General features: G+C 40.5%; 1 protein-coding gene across 5 annotated transcripts in view; it reads right to left on the bottom strand.

Moving 5' to 3' along the window:
• SYT16 (synaptotagmin 16) overlaps positions 1-14473 on the bottom strand; it is a 227862-nt gene that overhangs the window by 29979 nt on the left and 183410 nt on the right. For all 5 annotated transcript variants that reach the window (XM_074327395.2, XM_074327396.2, XM_074327397.2 and 2 more), the window contains 2 exons: positions 9169-9381; positions 3344-3603 (listed from right to left, as the gene is read on the bottom strand). In XM_074327395.2, the coding sequence (XP_074183496.1) occupies positions 3344-3603; positions 9169-9381 (473 nt within the window). The remainder of the gene's footprint in view (positions 1-3343; positions 3604-9168; positions 9382-14473) is intronic.

Here is a 14473-nt window from a genome sequence, read left to right as displayed (position 1 = left end):
GCTCTAAGTGGCTTCAGTCTGGCACAACCCCCAGTCTCACCTCCTGCCATAAAATGTAACTCTCAGCTCCCATCACAGGCTCTCTGTCGGTGTCAAGGCTTGGAAAGCTACAGAATCCTGCTTGGCACTCATATACATAAAGTTCAGAGAGTGTCGGGGGGTTAATATCCGTGCAGTCAACTTTTCTCCCTTTGGAAAGACGTCCTAAGACTAATTTATACAGCTTCTTAGAGTATGGTCCCACAACACAAGCCGTAAGTCACACTCACTGGTGGCCAGCTCGATTACACCTTTTCATACTGACTCTTTCTTCTTCCCTGCCTCACTCCTTTGTCCCTCGCTCTTCCATAGGATGGCATGTCCTAACAACATAGGCTCTACTTTTTGGGAAACCCAGCTAAGAAACATTATATTTTAAAATATTTACATTAACCTAATGAGGTAGGTATTTTAATATCTTCATTTTATGGAGGAGGACATTAAGACCTAGAAAGGCTAAGTAACTCACTCCCTGCCCCCAACATCGTATGCCCAGGATTATCCAAGGTTTACCAGTATTAATGCTCAAAATTCCAAACTTCTTGTTGAGCCATGCTGTGTCCCTTCTTTTCCCACAAACCTTTCACCGTAGCTTTTATAAGTGTATTAGATATTAATAAAAAGGGAACAAGATGAGAGATGGGAACTGGAAACATTACTTTGAATTTCACATCCTTTTAGGTCCCTGTTCTTAATATTAGTTAATAGCTCTCAGTTTTGTCATCAATGTCAATGCCAAGGTAAAAATATCCTAGTTAATGAGTATCTCTCTACTTATCTATCAGGCTATCTATTCAGATAAATGCTCACTGCACTAGTAGGCTTGTGGTGAAGTCTTGGGGGAGGGGAGGGGAGTGGGGCGGGAGGGGGCAGGGAGAAAGAGGAGGAGCAGTGCTCTGAAATAACTGAGTAAGACACAGCTCCAGGCCACAGCCAGGATCTAAATGGGAACAATCCAAGTAGCAGTCCATGAAAACTGGGATTTGTGGCCTGAAATGAAGATTTGTGAAGGCTGATATTTTCGTAGCAATTAATTATTTCAACACACTTTACCTATCACCAGGCAACTAAAGGTGCCCCCCATGTGGGTACTGTTAATACCACTCATCCATCTGACCTTCCTGCAAGGTAAAAATCTCTTCATTTTTATCCCCATTTGGCAGATTTTAATTAACTTCTCAAGGCCAACCAGTTAATCAGTGGGAAGCAGAGATGAAAAGTGGGACACCTGGCTCCCTGTGTGCTCAACTTCACCAGCCACCCCCCCATTGTCTTCCCTGCCAGCCTTGGGTCTGCAGGAAAAAACTGATGGCCTTTTCCAACAGAGAAGAACAGCACTTGGAAATCCATCAGCCTAACAGGTAGTCATACTGCATGACCGGTTTCCTTCTGAGGTAAAATAAATGATTCCTTTAACTCTAATATCCCAGGTTTTTCTTTAAGATGGGAATACTTGTGCCACGTTGCCAAAGCCCATTGTAGGTTTAAAGATTTTTCTATCAAATTGAAAGCCTTTCTGTTTTAGTAAGGTAGTGTTGATGTCATCGGTGTGGCCCTCAGTAAACAGACCCACAATATGTTCCCAATGCCAGATACACGGAGTAGACAGGGTTCTTAATACAGCTAAGAGGCAAATAAATCAATTCTTAAAAGGTGAGCTACGCCTGCCAAGCAGCAGTTACAGGAACTGCCTCCGAGCTGCATTTCAGGTTCTACTGTAAGAACACCCAATTACGGTTTTTGTCTCAAAATAGACAGGAAACTGAATGGAGCATGGAGAGATGTCTGGTATTTTTGGAGTCTGAGAACATTTAGTGCCCTCAACACCAAGTCTTTTATTGAAACTCGATGAGGCAGGCAAATGGGTAGTTACCTGGAGAAAGCAAGTCCCAGTCTGCTGGCACAGTGACCAGGGAACAGAGTATCACTAGACAGGTAAACAGTTCTATTTTGTTTTGGTGGTGAGAGAGCCAAAAAAGAGTATTTGTAAACGTTCAATGTTACTGTGTAGGATTTGTACGACTCTCAGTGGTAAACCGACAGGGAAACAGAATTTATTTTTTACAGACCATAAGGTTAATAGCTTTGGGTGTCTCTGTATGAAGAGCTGCTTTTAACAAGCCACAAAACATGTATCTGAATTACCATGTTGGTCCTTAACGGGAACACCAGCACACGGGTGTACGTGCACATGTGGACACCTCCTTACACAACCTCTACACATGCCAGTGCATTAGCACTAAGGCTTTGGAACATGGTTTTCTGTGATTTATTTTTATTCTCCTTGGTGAGCATTTGGTGTGTAGGACACTCCACATCCTAATAAGAGATTCATCCTGTTTATTTTCTGGCAGACGGATGCTACCAAAATCCATTCACCCTCCTCCTTTCTCTATCAAATTATATTCAAGTTTTATATACTTATATGACTTATTTCATTAAAATTAATTTCAAAGTAAGTATTAGACACCACTATTTAATATCTCCTACTGTCACAGAATCATAAAAGGAGGGATCTAGCTAATAAAGAATAACCGTAAGTGCCTGTAAGATAAAACAATGCTTGTAAAAATCCTTATCACAGTGCCTGGCACATGGTAATTGCTTAATAAATAATAATTTCTATCATCATCACCTCCAGTCACACCTCTGGTTGGGTAGGAATATTCTGGAATAAGTTTTAATTGAAAAATAAATGTAGACACATCTTGTATCACAGATTTATTTCAAAAAGCAAAGTCCGTGGCTAGAGGGTCATTACAGACTACTGCCTTCCATTCAATTCCAAGCTAACAAATATACTCCTATTGCAAGATCCTCATCATAATATAATGTGTAATTTATTGTGTAATTTCATTTGGAGGGTAACTGTAGTTAGTTTAATTTTCAAATAATTCTCATATTCAAATAATCATTACTCAAGATTTGGAGTAAATAAAAAGAGACTCCCCATAATTGAAACCATGAAGGAAATAAACCAGTCTCTCTCTAAAGAACTAAAAACTCCTTTATATAAAAAAACAAGACTGATTGTTGTTGGGCCCATTCTGCTACCATTCTTCTTTTATTTTTCCATTTTTATAGAAATTATGATTATTTGATTGGTACACCTTGGGGTTGGGCCTTGGTCATCTAAACAAAACATTATGTCAAATAAAGTTTCTTTAGGTCTCTACTTTTCAAGGCAATGCTTCCTTTTTGGAGAAATCTTTTTCTTGAGGGGTGGGAGAGGAGGAGGAGAGCAAGAACTAGACAGAGAGCACACAATGACCAAGCAAGAAAAAATGGAAAACAAATCACTTGCCTCTGGACTCCACATAGAGGAGCTGTCTGTGGCATAGGAGTCTTCAAGTCCACGGTTATTAAAAACAGTTTCCATCTCCAAGCTGCCCTCTGTGGACTGGCGACTGAGGCTGTGGACCACACTTGGGGTCTCTTGGGGAGATGTGCTATGGTGCCTGGTATCTCCCACCTCACAATGGGACCGCGAGTGGGCAGAAATGGGGTCATCATCACCATAAGACAGATTCCCAGAATAATGTAGGTGGCTGGCTCCATTCACATCTGAAGTTGCAATAAGAAAACTATTTCAAATGTGTTATTATTTTATACCTTTGGACCTAGAGAAACTGAGCATTAGCAACTATACCAGTAAAGGCCTCAAAAACAAAACTCACCAAATAACACCTGCAGAAACATAATTCCATTCATAGGATAAACTTGGCCCATACAATCAAAAAGACAATTAGTTCATTATGTGGTATAGAAGGTTAAGTACCTTCTAATAATATGTGTATAAAAGATGTCTATTTCTGTTAGGAGGATAAAATAAATACATTAGCATTTTGTTGGAGCTAATGACCAAAGGTTTCGGGGATGGGCCTAGAAAGCAAGAACAGCAATCTACTATGGAGATCATATGGTCTCCTGACTACCATTCCTCATTTTCTCTTCCTCGTTCACCATATTACCCTCTGCTCAAAATGCTTCAGTGGTTATCTCAAGAAACCATTTGATCCATGGAAAGAACACTGGACTTGGATTCAAACGAGGTGGGTTTAAATCCCAGCGCTGGGTTAAGAACTTGAACAATCTGAATTGTCTGAGTCTTTGTTTCCTTATCTATAAAAATGCTGATACAAGCCATCAGAAAAATACGTCAAATAATATCTGCCTGGTAACTAAGAAGCCTTCCGTAAATATTAGCCTTGTTTACTTTTCTGGCCCAAACTAGCCTCATCCAACCCAGCAAACCTTGTTTTCTACTACCTTCCGACTTGCTCTCACCTGAGGTCCCACTGGCTCATGAAAATGCTACTTGTGTATTTCTGTTCACAGAGATCCTCAAGCCCCCCCTCTTGTCCTTTCCTTCCTGTCCATAGAAAGCCCCAACAATTCCTGAATCTTCCTTGACTCCTTCAAACTCAGTGTTTTTCTCTTCCTCCTCCTCTTCTTCTCTCCTCCCACTCCCACTTTTGCTCTCTCTTGCTTTCTCAGTACTTCCTCACTCTGTTCATCCCCTGCCTCTCCTTCAGTGTCTAGTTTACCCTCAGATAGTGAGGGAAAACTCACAGGGTCTTCCTAAGCTACTGCTTTTACCCTGACTTGCCTCCTACACTGAAAAAGCAGCCAAAACAGTCTTCTCTTTGGCCTCCAGATTCTCCCCAGTAGCCCCCATCACAGGATGAGAGAAAATTAGAGATATAGATATGTGAGTGGATGACAAAGTATATATCACAAATACAGCTCTTATTTATATACTGCGTGGCAGCAATTGTTTCCACTGTTAGTCTTAAAGCATCAGTTAGAACGTAAGCTCCTTGAAAGCACATACATCTACTGCACAGTCTTTATCTACCAGGGGATTTCACTAAACCCTCAAAGAACTTCAAAGGCTAGGCAGGAAACAAATACTTAAAGCAGCCAGGTGTGTATGGAGTGGCAGTGACAGTGGTTTACCAGACAGTATATGACCTACGTATAGCAAACATGTAAACTTAAAAATACATTATTACCTTTTCAGATAGACCGTATAAAAATATCTTCTGGCAGACTTGATCCTCAGTGCACAACTTCAGACTCCTAACGTGGGATTTTGCAAAACCACGGCAAGCCATTGAAAAGCTCCCCTATCTGCCTTGTTATTCTTAATAATTCAGTTCAAACCCCTTGGAAATACTTTCGAGGAACACCATAATATTTTTACATCACACTTCCAGTTATTTAGCAAACACGCTTTAAAAAAATAAGCCACAGAAAATGATAGAACGGGATATTCCACATGTAAAACTCTACATAAAGCAGAATTTTCCTCTAAGGCTCTAATTAGTACATCTATTCCTTACATACATGAACACTAAAATGTCCTATTAAACAGTAGGTCATCCATCAACGTGTGTAGCACCCAGCAGGATTTCAGCACAAAATCTAACTTTGCCGAGAAATTACCCCCATAAAATTGTCTCATGACTTCAGCTCCTACAGTGATAATACCTAGATCAGTAATAAGGGAATTTTGAAAAGACACATTAAGCCTTGAAAAACTATTCATAACTGAAAAACATAAGAACTATATTAATGTAACAAACCATTTTCCCTGACAGACATTCAAGGATGAATTAGAAAAGTAAGTCTGGAGTACAAGTCAAGTTGCAAGGAGGAGGAAAGGGAGAGGTGATTCACCGTTACATAAAGTAGTCTTGCATGCTTTAAATTAAAGCAGATCATGTCACCTTAAACACATACAGAAAAGTAATTGCCTGTTGTCAGAGAAATGCCTCCTATCTTGGCTTCTTAGAAATTATAGGGCATAATTATGCCACATCAACCATATTTATTTCAGCGGAGAAATTCTTGACTTTGTTTAGTTCATATCCCACTTTGATGGAGTATAACCAATTACTTCTTTTACATTCCCAAACTCATCTATCCCACCACTATCCATATACAAATACTTTTGCTTACCATCTGGGATGGTCAGCTTTTTAAAATTAATTAATTAATTTTTATTGGGGAACAGTGTGTTTTTCTGGGGCCCATCAGCCCCAGGTCATTGTCCTTCAATCTAGTTGCGGAGGGTGCAGCTCAGCTCCAAGTCTAGATGCTGTTTTCAATCTTAGTTGCAGGGGGCACAGCCCACCATCCCATGTGGAAATCGAATCGGTAACCCTGTTGTTCAGAGCTCACGCTCTAACCAACTGAACCATCCGGCTGCCCCTATGATGGTCAGTTTTATGTGTCAAGGTGGCTAGCTTACAGGCCCCAATTATTCAATCACACACTAATTTAGGTGTTGCTATGAAAGTAGTTTGTAGATATTAGTAAGGGCCTTAAGAAGTTGACTGTAAGTAAAGGCGATTATCCTATGCATATGTTATCAGCCCATTGAAACGCCTTAAAAGGAGAACTGAGGGGTCCCTGGAGAAGAAATTTCACCTGTGGACTGCAGCTTCGGCTCATACCTGAGAGGTCCAGCCTACCCTTCCCAACAGGCTGGCCTATGCATTTCAGAGCTGTGTGATTTTGTTGCTCAGCCACCCCCCAGAAGTGCATAAGCCAATTCTTTGCAATAGATCTCATTATTTACATATATACATATATATAAATATATATGTGCATATATACATACATAATATATATATATATATATATATATACACACATATCACCTTGATATATATAAAATCCTGACTGATACACCATTCTGACAAAATTGACCAGAGATTCTGAGGATAATTAAGCTTTTTTTAATGACACCAGGAAGGTAATGTCCAGCTTTTATGTAATATCCTAAGAACTAAATATTCCCAAGCAAAAAGAAGGCCTCGCACAAAAACAGAGGACTGAAACTCCAGTAAGTGAACTATTACTCTGCAGCCCACCGTTCCTGCTTAAAGACCAGATGCACAGCCTCCGATCCAGATCACTTAACACAAACACTGGCTGGAAAATGAAGACTGCATTGCCTTGGTTCTAATAACCTCACCACTCAATAAGAATAAAGGCTCTCATTTAAGATTTAACATGAGACAACCTACCAGCAACTCATTTATGGTTCACATTTGGACCTTTAATTTCACTGGTCCAATATTACGAACACATTTTTAAAGTAAGAATTGCCTACAATCAAATTTGATCTTAGAAAATCATGTTTAAGGTAGGGTAAAAACTAGCTACATTGATAGAGAACAGGCAAAAAAAACAACAGCAAAAAACCCCTCTCTGCGGTGCACACTTAATCGCTTCATTATTCTTTATTGCTGAAACAAAGTCACTGAACTAAAGACAAACAGAAATGCTCAGAAAACAATCATGTAATAAAAATTACATTAACATTTCCATGGCATTTGATAACCTAAAATTTAGCATGCAGCTATTCATTTCTTTGAAAATCCTGCTGATTTTCTTCAAAATCTACAGGTAATTCATTCAGTGTAATGGACTTTTTCCTCTCTTCCTGGGGGAAAAAAATCCACCTTTTCTATCACCATCTGTCAAAAAATTCAGAATCACCAGCTATGGCAAAAGTTGTTGCTAATTTCAGGAAGGGTAAGGACTAGAGTGGTTGTCAGAACTCTCAACAGTAGCTCATTGTATAAATCAGAAGTCAGACATTTAGGCTTCTGGGAAATGTGGCCATTAGGTTTAGAATTAAACAAGCTACTCCTAGGGAATCAACTGCTATTAACTTTCATTAGCTAACATTTGCCCTCTCAGTGGAAAGAGAGAAAAAAGCAAGAAATGGTGTGAGGAAATGACAGAGGCTCAGTATTATGCTTTGGTTACATAAGGCATTTATTGCTTGGCTTACCTTGGGCTACAAGGAATAGCAATAAAATATGTTTGCCTATTTCAATAAATAAAAATTACATGGTAGATAGAAAATTATGATATTCCTGCTGATAAATAGGGTTCTTGGGTAAATCTCCTTTTTTTCTTTGTTCTTTTTCTGCCTGCCTCATTCACATGTCAAGTCAGAAATTTCTTCTCTGTTATCTCCTATCAATTTTGCACTTCCCTTTTTCCCTTTCTACTGTTATATGTTGAAGATCATGGAAGAGCTAAGCTATGACCCCAACTGGTTTGACTGACCACATGCCCCAAAGGAAAGAAAGAATAAATTAGAGAACCCAGGTCATTCAGAACAGATCAGTAAGGTGGACAGTGTGACATTTTCGCTAGCTTTTTATCAAATTCACTTTACAGACCCTTTCCTGTTCCAACGTCCTATTCAGGGTTCTGGGCATAAGGAGTCAGAGAGATGCCTGACATTCACTTGGGAAAGCACGAAGGGAAAGCACTAAGAAATACTGTACTGTTCTTTTCCCAGGTCATTTTGTGTAAGTGGTGGGAAGGGAAGGGGACTCTCAACAAGGCCCACCGGCTATCACAAGCTGTGTCTATCCTTCCTTAAGTATCCTCCTTTCCACGTTGTGGAAGGTAAACTTGGTATGAAGATGCTAGAGGATGGAATAAGTCCTGGCTCTGGCCAAGTAATTCTCATGTAGGATGGGGGGTGGGGAGGTGTCCAAAAACTACGGGGAATGAGGGAGAGTGTATAGGGCATGCGTTGTTTGAAAAACGTTATTCAATACTATTATAATACATATATTTACTTGGAAAATGAAACATACCTATTGTCTTAATAATATGAACTATTAAGACAAAGGCTTCAAAAATCTTCTGAGGTTATATAAATATATGGAAAATAGACTCTATGCTTCCAAATGGGAGAAACGGCACAGCATCTCAATGTCAATAGAAAAGTACGTGAAATTTTTGTATTTATCAGAAGGGAACAAGATTTTATAAAGCCTGATAAATACCATCCTAGTATTTAGTTTTCAAAACGTATAAAGTAGTAACTACAAGGAAGGAAGGGGTCCCACAAATCAGGGGTCAAAGCTTTGGCACTTCTGATCCATTTCTTCCCTCAGTTCCCTGCAGGATGGCTCCCCTGAGAGGTTTGAAACAGACCTTTGCCCTGTCCCATTTTTTTTCATCCTCTCTGGACTCTCAGATGCAAGTGCAGTGGTTCCGTGACTCAAAAACATTCTTCCCAAAAAAAAAAAATTCTTCCCGTTAGCTATCCCTGGCCCAGATAAAGGAAGGGTTTGATGCAAAGAATACCTTCACAAGCAGACACTTCTGTGCTGTCCTCTTCGCGGGTGGAGAGCAAGTGGTGGAATTTTGGTTTCTGTTCCGATCCTGTCTGCTTCCCTTTCTCAGATGCTCTTGAGCGGAAACTCTGGGACCGGGACACAGAAATTTCAAATTGTTTGATCACCTCCTCGTCAGAGTCAGAAGATGTGCATGGCTCTTCATCGTCTCCAAAGCTGTTAACTGGGAGCAAATGAAAGCCATGAGTTTTAGGCAGGGCCCGCAAAAACACAGAGAGAGCATGGGAGAAACAGAAGAACACGGACAATTATTCTGGATCAAGCAGTCCCAAACTGGAGAGAAAAAATTTAAAGCATGTTTGAAACACAAATTTGAGTCCAAGTGAAGAAAACAGGCAGAGAAGGCTCCTGAGAATAACTAGAAATATATGACTAAACCCAGGAGAAACCACTGGGACAACCTTAGTCAACACGACAAACCCTCTTGTTGACCCAGGCAGCCCTGCTGATTTGTTATGTTGCTGAAACATGCTCATAACCGGGAAGAGGACAGTTATCCATGCATATGCCTTATGTGTAGCTCTAGTCAATGATGATGGAAAATATGCTCTTTGCCTCATGGGAATTACTAAAACTCCCAGAGCCAAGCCCCACTTCAGAAAAGATACTTGCAACTGAGATTCTCCAAAAACTTCCTGGTTTTGAAGAGACATCTATAGTGTGTGTGTGCGTGCGTGCGTGTGTGTGTATTACCCAGTTTATACTAGCAATGTTTTGATGCATTTCTTAATATCAAGAACCCAACGTGAATACCATCTGAATTATTCAGACCACCTTCCCAACATCTCCCCACACCCCACTCAGCACACTGGTCCTCTTTCAGCTTCTCCAGCACGCCCAGATTGGTCCTGCCTTCAAGTCGTTTGCTTTTATCATTCCTTTGACTTAAAACCTTCCCTCCTCATGTGTTTACCTGGCTGGCTCCTCACCATTCAGGTGCCAGCTCCACTGTCACTTCATCCTAAACACTTCCCTGATCATCCTACCTTAAGCAGTTCTCTTCGTAGCAATTATCATCTTTATTCCTCTCTTTTCTCCCATAAGTTTCATGAAAATAAAAACATCACCTGTTTTGTTAACCCAAGTGTGCCAGTTATGTAAAGCAGTATCTGTGGCTCAGTAAGTACTTAAAAGCACTTGTTCAATGTTGAGTAAAATGGTGAATACCCAATATTTTCTCCCAGCCTGAGGGCACCCCACACATACCCACACGTGGTTCCCTGTGCCTAGAATACTCTTCAGTCCCCATCTAGAATAGTCAGGAATCTAGCTCTTCCACAAAGCCCTTCCTTGACTCTTCCAATCAGATTCAGGGCTCCTGCCACGTGCTGTGAAACAGCTCTGTCCTGCCCTGCCGGTGCTCACTTCTGTGCGTGACAGAATCACCTATTGAAATGCCAACCACTCCACCTAACCTGTACACACCACGAAGGACGACAACAGACCACCTACCTTTGCTTCCCTCCAGGCCCTATCTCTGTGCCAGGCACGTGGCAAACTACTCTGTAAATATTTGCTGAATGTGAACTGGAAACAATAAGTAACGGGGGGTGATTTTTTAAAGTCTTCCTCCTTCCATCAAAAGTCACAATGATTCTGGGGAAGAATATGGTTAATTCACAGATGGGTCCTGAAGATCACTTCTAAATTGAAAGGTAAGAAGAAATTTTAAGTGAGAGAAAAATACTTTAAACACCAGCCCTGGTCAAAAACATTTATTCTCTGGCTTATTGAAGAGTTGATATTTTTGAGGCTCTTTGGAAGAGAGCCTCTTTGTTAGTAATGATAACAAACATTTTTTGAATACTTTTTTATGTTCCAGGAACTGTCCTAAATGCCTTACACATATTATCTTATTTAATCCACACAAAAAGCCTGATTATTCCAAGTAACAAAACTGAGGCAGAGAAAAGCCTACAGCTGGCTGAAGATCACACTGTCAATAAGGGGTAGTAGCATCACGGCTTGAATCAAGGCAGCCTGTCTCTAGAGGCCACTTTTCTAACCAGGCTGGAGAGCCAGAGAGAGGTGGTGGAAATCACTGTTATTCTATACACTTACACTGACTAGCTGAGTCCCTGAGGTCAAGTTCCTTAACCTCTCTGGCCCTGTTTCATCATTTGTGAATCATTTCTAACACCTGGGTCATTTCCCAGGTCTTTCCTAGATCTAAATTCTCTGACTCTAAACTCTCTGCCCACAGGCATTAAAATGCAATCTGCTTCTCTCTTTTATGGAACAGTTAATCCAAGAACACAAGAGCATATCAATGTCAACTCACTAAATTCTACTGGCTGTGACCAGCACCGTGGGAGGACCTGAAAAGTTAAGTGTCAGGAGAGACTAGATTTCCCATTAATAACACTGCAATACTGTCCCAACAGAAAACCATCCCTATGGGCAGTCTGCTCATGTCTCAGCATGCCGGGCATAGCATGCTGGAGCTGGACTGATCCGGAAGAGATCCAGAGCTCTACTGGAACAAAATTAAACTTATTCCACCTTCAGAGTATAGGAGCAGCTAAGCACCTGGGGGGCTGTCAGGGGGATATACGCACCGGAAGAGTGGTTGCATTAGACACCTGTCCAGAGCTTTCCAACTCTGAGGTTCCATTCCATTTGTATTACTAGGCCATTTTTTCTTTTTAATTTAAGTAGTCATAAGTCATCAATTTCAAATTAACTGAGTTAGCGCATGGATATTTCCCCATGTATAAAATCAGTAATTAGAATTCATTAAGTTACCCATATATGGCCCTTGATTTTTTTTTCACTGAGTTACTGATCACCCATAGAGCTGATTCTCCTCACTTGATATAATAATCATAATAGTAATAACATTTCCCATTCACTAAATATATATTATATGCCAGGCACTTTTCTTGGGACTTTGCATGTATTATCCCATTTAATCATCACAGCAACACCATGAAGCAGAGATGGTTATTCCCATTGTAAAGATGGAAACAGGCACAGGGGCATTAAATAACTTGCCCTAGGTAAGAAAGTTAGCAAAGTAAACAAGCTGGAACTTAAACATGTAAGCTAGGTGCTTAGTCGCTGTTCACATCATCAGGCATCATTGCATCAGGATGCTAGAGCCATATCTAGCTTATTTTTCAGAGTAAGGTGACAGGGCACTCTGCTGCTCCTGCCCTGATATCTGCCAGGAGCTTGCTCAAGCCTTTATGGGAAGAGCAGTGGGACGAACAGTCAGTCCATGTGGCAGTGATGGCGCCCAGGCAGGCCGTAGTGTAACTGGCTATTGCTCCTGATGGGATTATAAATACAACCACCATGCTATTCTGAGCATCACGCCCCCCCCCCCCCCCCCAGATCTCAGGGAATTCTCCACCAAAAAACAAAAGCTCTCATCCCTCCTGGAAAGCACTAAGCAGCAACAGAGGTCAACAGCGGCACTACACAACAATATAAGCAATCTACATACAGTATTGATCATGTGCCAAGCACTGTTCTGGAACTTGAGGTATATTAACTTTTTTACTCCTCATAATAGCCCAAGGAAATAGGTACTTTATTATCCCCATTGTACCAAGGGGGAACCTGAAACACAGTGAGATTAACAATTTGCCACAGTCATAACAGTTAATAAATAGGGGAACCAATATTCAAACCCAGGCTGTCTTGCTCCAAAGTCAATGCCATTAATGACCACATTAGGCTCCCTCTGCCCTCTGCTTTCTCAAGGAAAAAAAAACTTCTTAAATCCTGGTCTGTTTTATCACTAAGAAGACAAACACCACACAGGTTGCTGGAAAGAATTCTCATCATAAGCATCTATCTATTCCCTCATTTTCATAAAGGGAAACCAAAGCCCAAAGAGACAGTGTTTTGCCCACGGTTATACAATGCCAGGACCAAATGCAAGTTTCCAGGGTTCCAAGTCAATGGTTTTGCCACATTATTTTTCAAATGCTCTCGCCAATGGGTTATTTTTTCTAATTCAAATCTTGACTCATCGTTTTGAAAGATCCCAGCCACTCACCTTGTAATGAGTCTATGTCAACAAAGAAATAGCTGATCTGCATTTCATTAAACTGCAATATTTGAAAATCACAAGTTCACATCTAAGTTGTGGCACTTATTTCAGAGATAAGATAATACTTTCTGAAACACCGTTATCAAATACGAAGTTCAAACTCCTTTCAAGCTAAATATCTGGGAAACAGCACAAAGGGAATTTGTATTAAAATCCTCATCCCTTCATCTCATTAGGCTTGCTAAAATAACAGAAAAAAACGTTGTACAATTACCATGGATATGGATACATCTTGAAGTTGAGATTGTTCATTTCACTCAATCACAGAATGCAGATATCTTAGATACCACCTAAATATCTACCACCAAAGAGAAGTGAGAGTCTTCTGCAATCTTTGTGATGCAGGGTCACCCAGCTTCATCCCTTTGTTTACACACTATAGAGGTGCTACTGTGGGCTTCTTGCACTGACAGGAAGTTCACGACTTTGACAGAGAGACCTATCTATAGGTGCATCCATATCTAGTCCCTACTTCAATGAAGTCAGATTGTGCCTCCCTCTAATTTTTAATGCTTTTTTTCTAGTTTAAATAAGGAGAGGCAGAGGAAATGCTATCTTCATCTTCCACATTTAAGAGACAGGAAGATGGGGCCCCCAAACCACAGAAAGTGTCTGTCGGGTGTAACACCAGTCAAAGCTAGAATGCTTAAGGAATCTGGAGTCAAGCCTGAGTTTGAATCTAGGATTTTCCGATTGCTAGTTTGAGACCTAACCAAGTTCCTTACTTTTTCTGACTATCAGCGTCCTTATTTTAATATTCCTTACTTCTTAAATTTGTTGAGAGGACTAAATGAGATAAACTACATAAAAGCACTTAGCACATGCCTGGCATATACCATGTTAACTATTATTATTATTATTATGCCCCATCATGGCAGTACTCCATGTAGAAACTCTTTTATGAAGGCTTACATTTACATGCAAAGGAAAGACTGTGCCTATTCTTGCAGGATGTCATTTGAAAACTCAGCATCAGGGTTGTGGGGGAAGGGTAGAAGAAACAAGGATTGTAACGGGAGAAGATTAAGTTGATAACATCGGTTGTATTACCTTCCTTACCTCACCATCTTTTTTCGCAAGTCTAGAGCACTGTATAAGAGTCAGCAACGCTATCTGGATGTGGGCAGTGCCCAACACCTGCTCATTTTGTTGTTTCTTTTAAGGCAATAAAACCACCAAGTGGTGATGCAAGGAA

Source organism: Rhinolophus sinicus, chromosome 3 (genome assembly GCF_057876585.1).
Source record: "Rhinolophus sinicus isolate RSI-liver-muscle chromosome 3, RSI-T2T, whole genome shotgun sequence".
NCBI lineage: Eukaryota > Metazoa > Chordata > Mammalia > Chiroptera > Rhinolophidae > Rhinolophus > Rhinolophus sinicus.
Note: the sequence above shows the minus strand (reverse complement) of the source record. Positions and strands in the feature narration are given on the sequence as shown.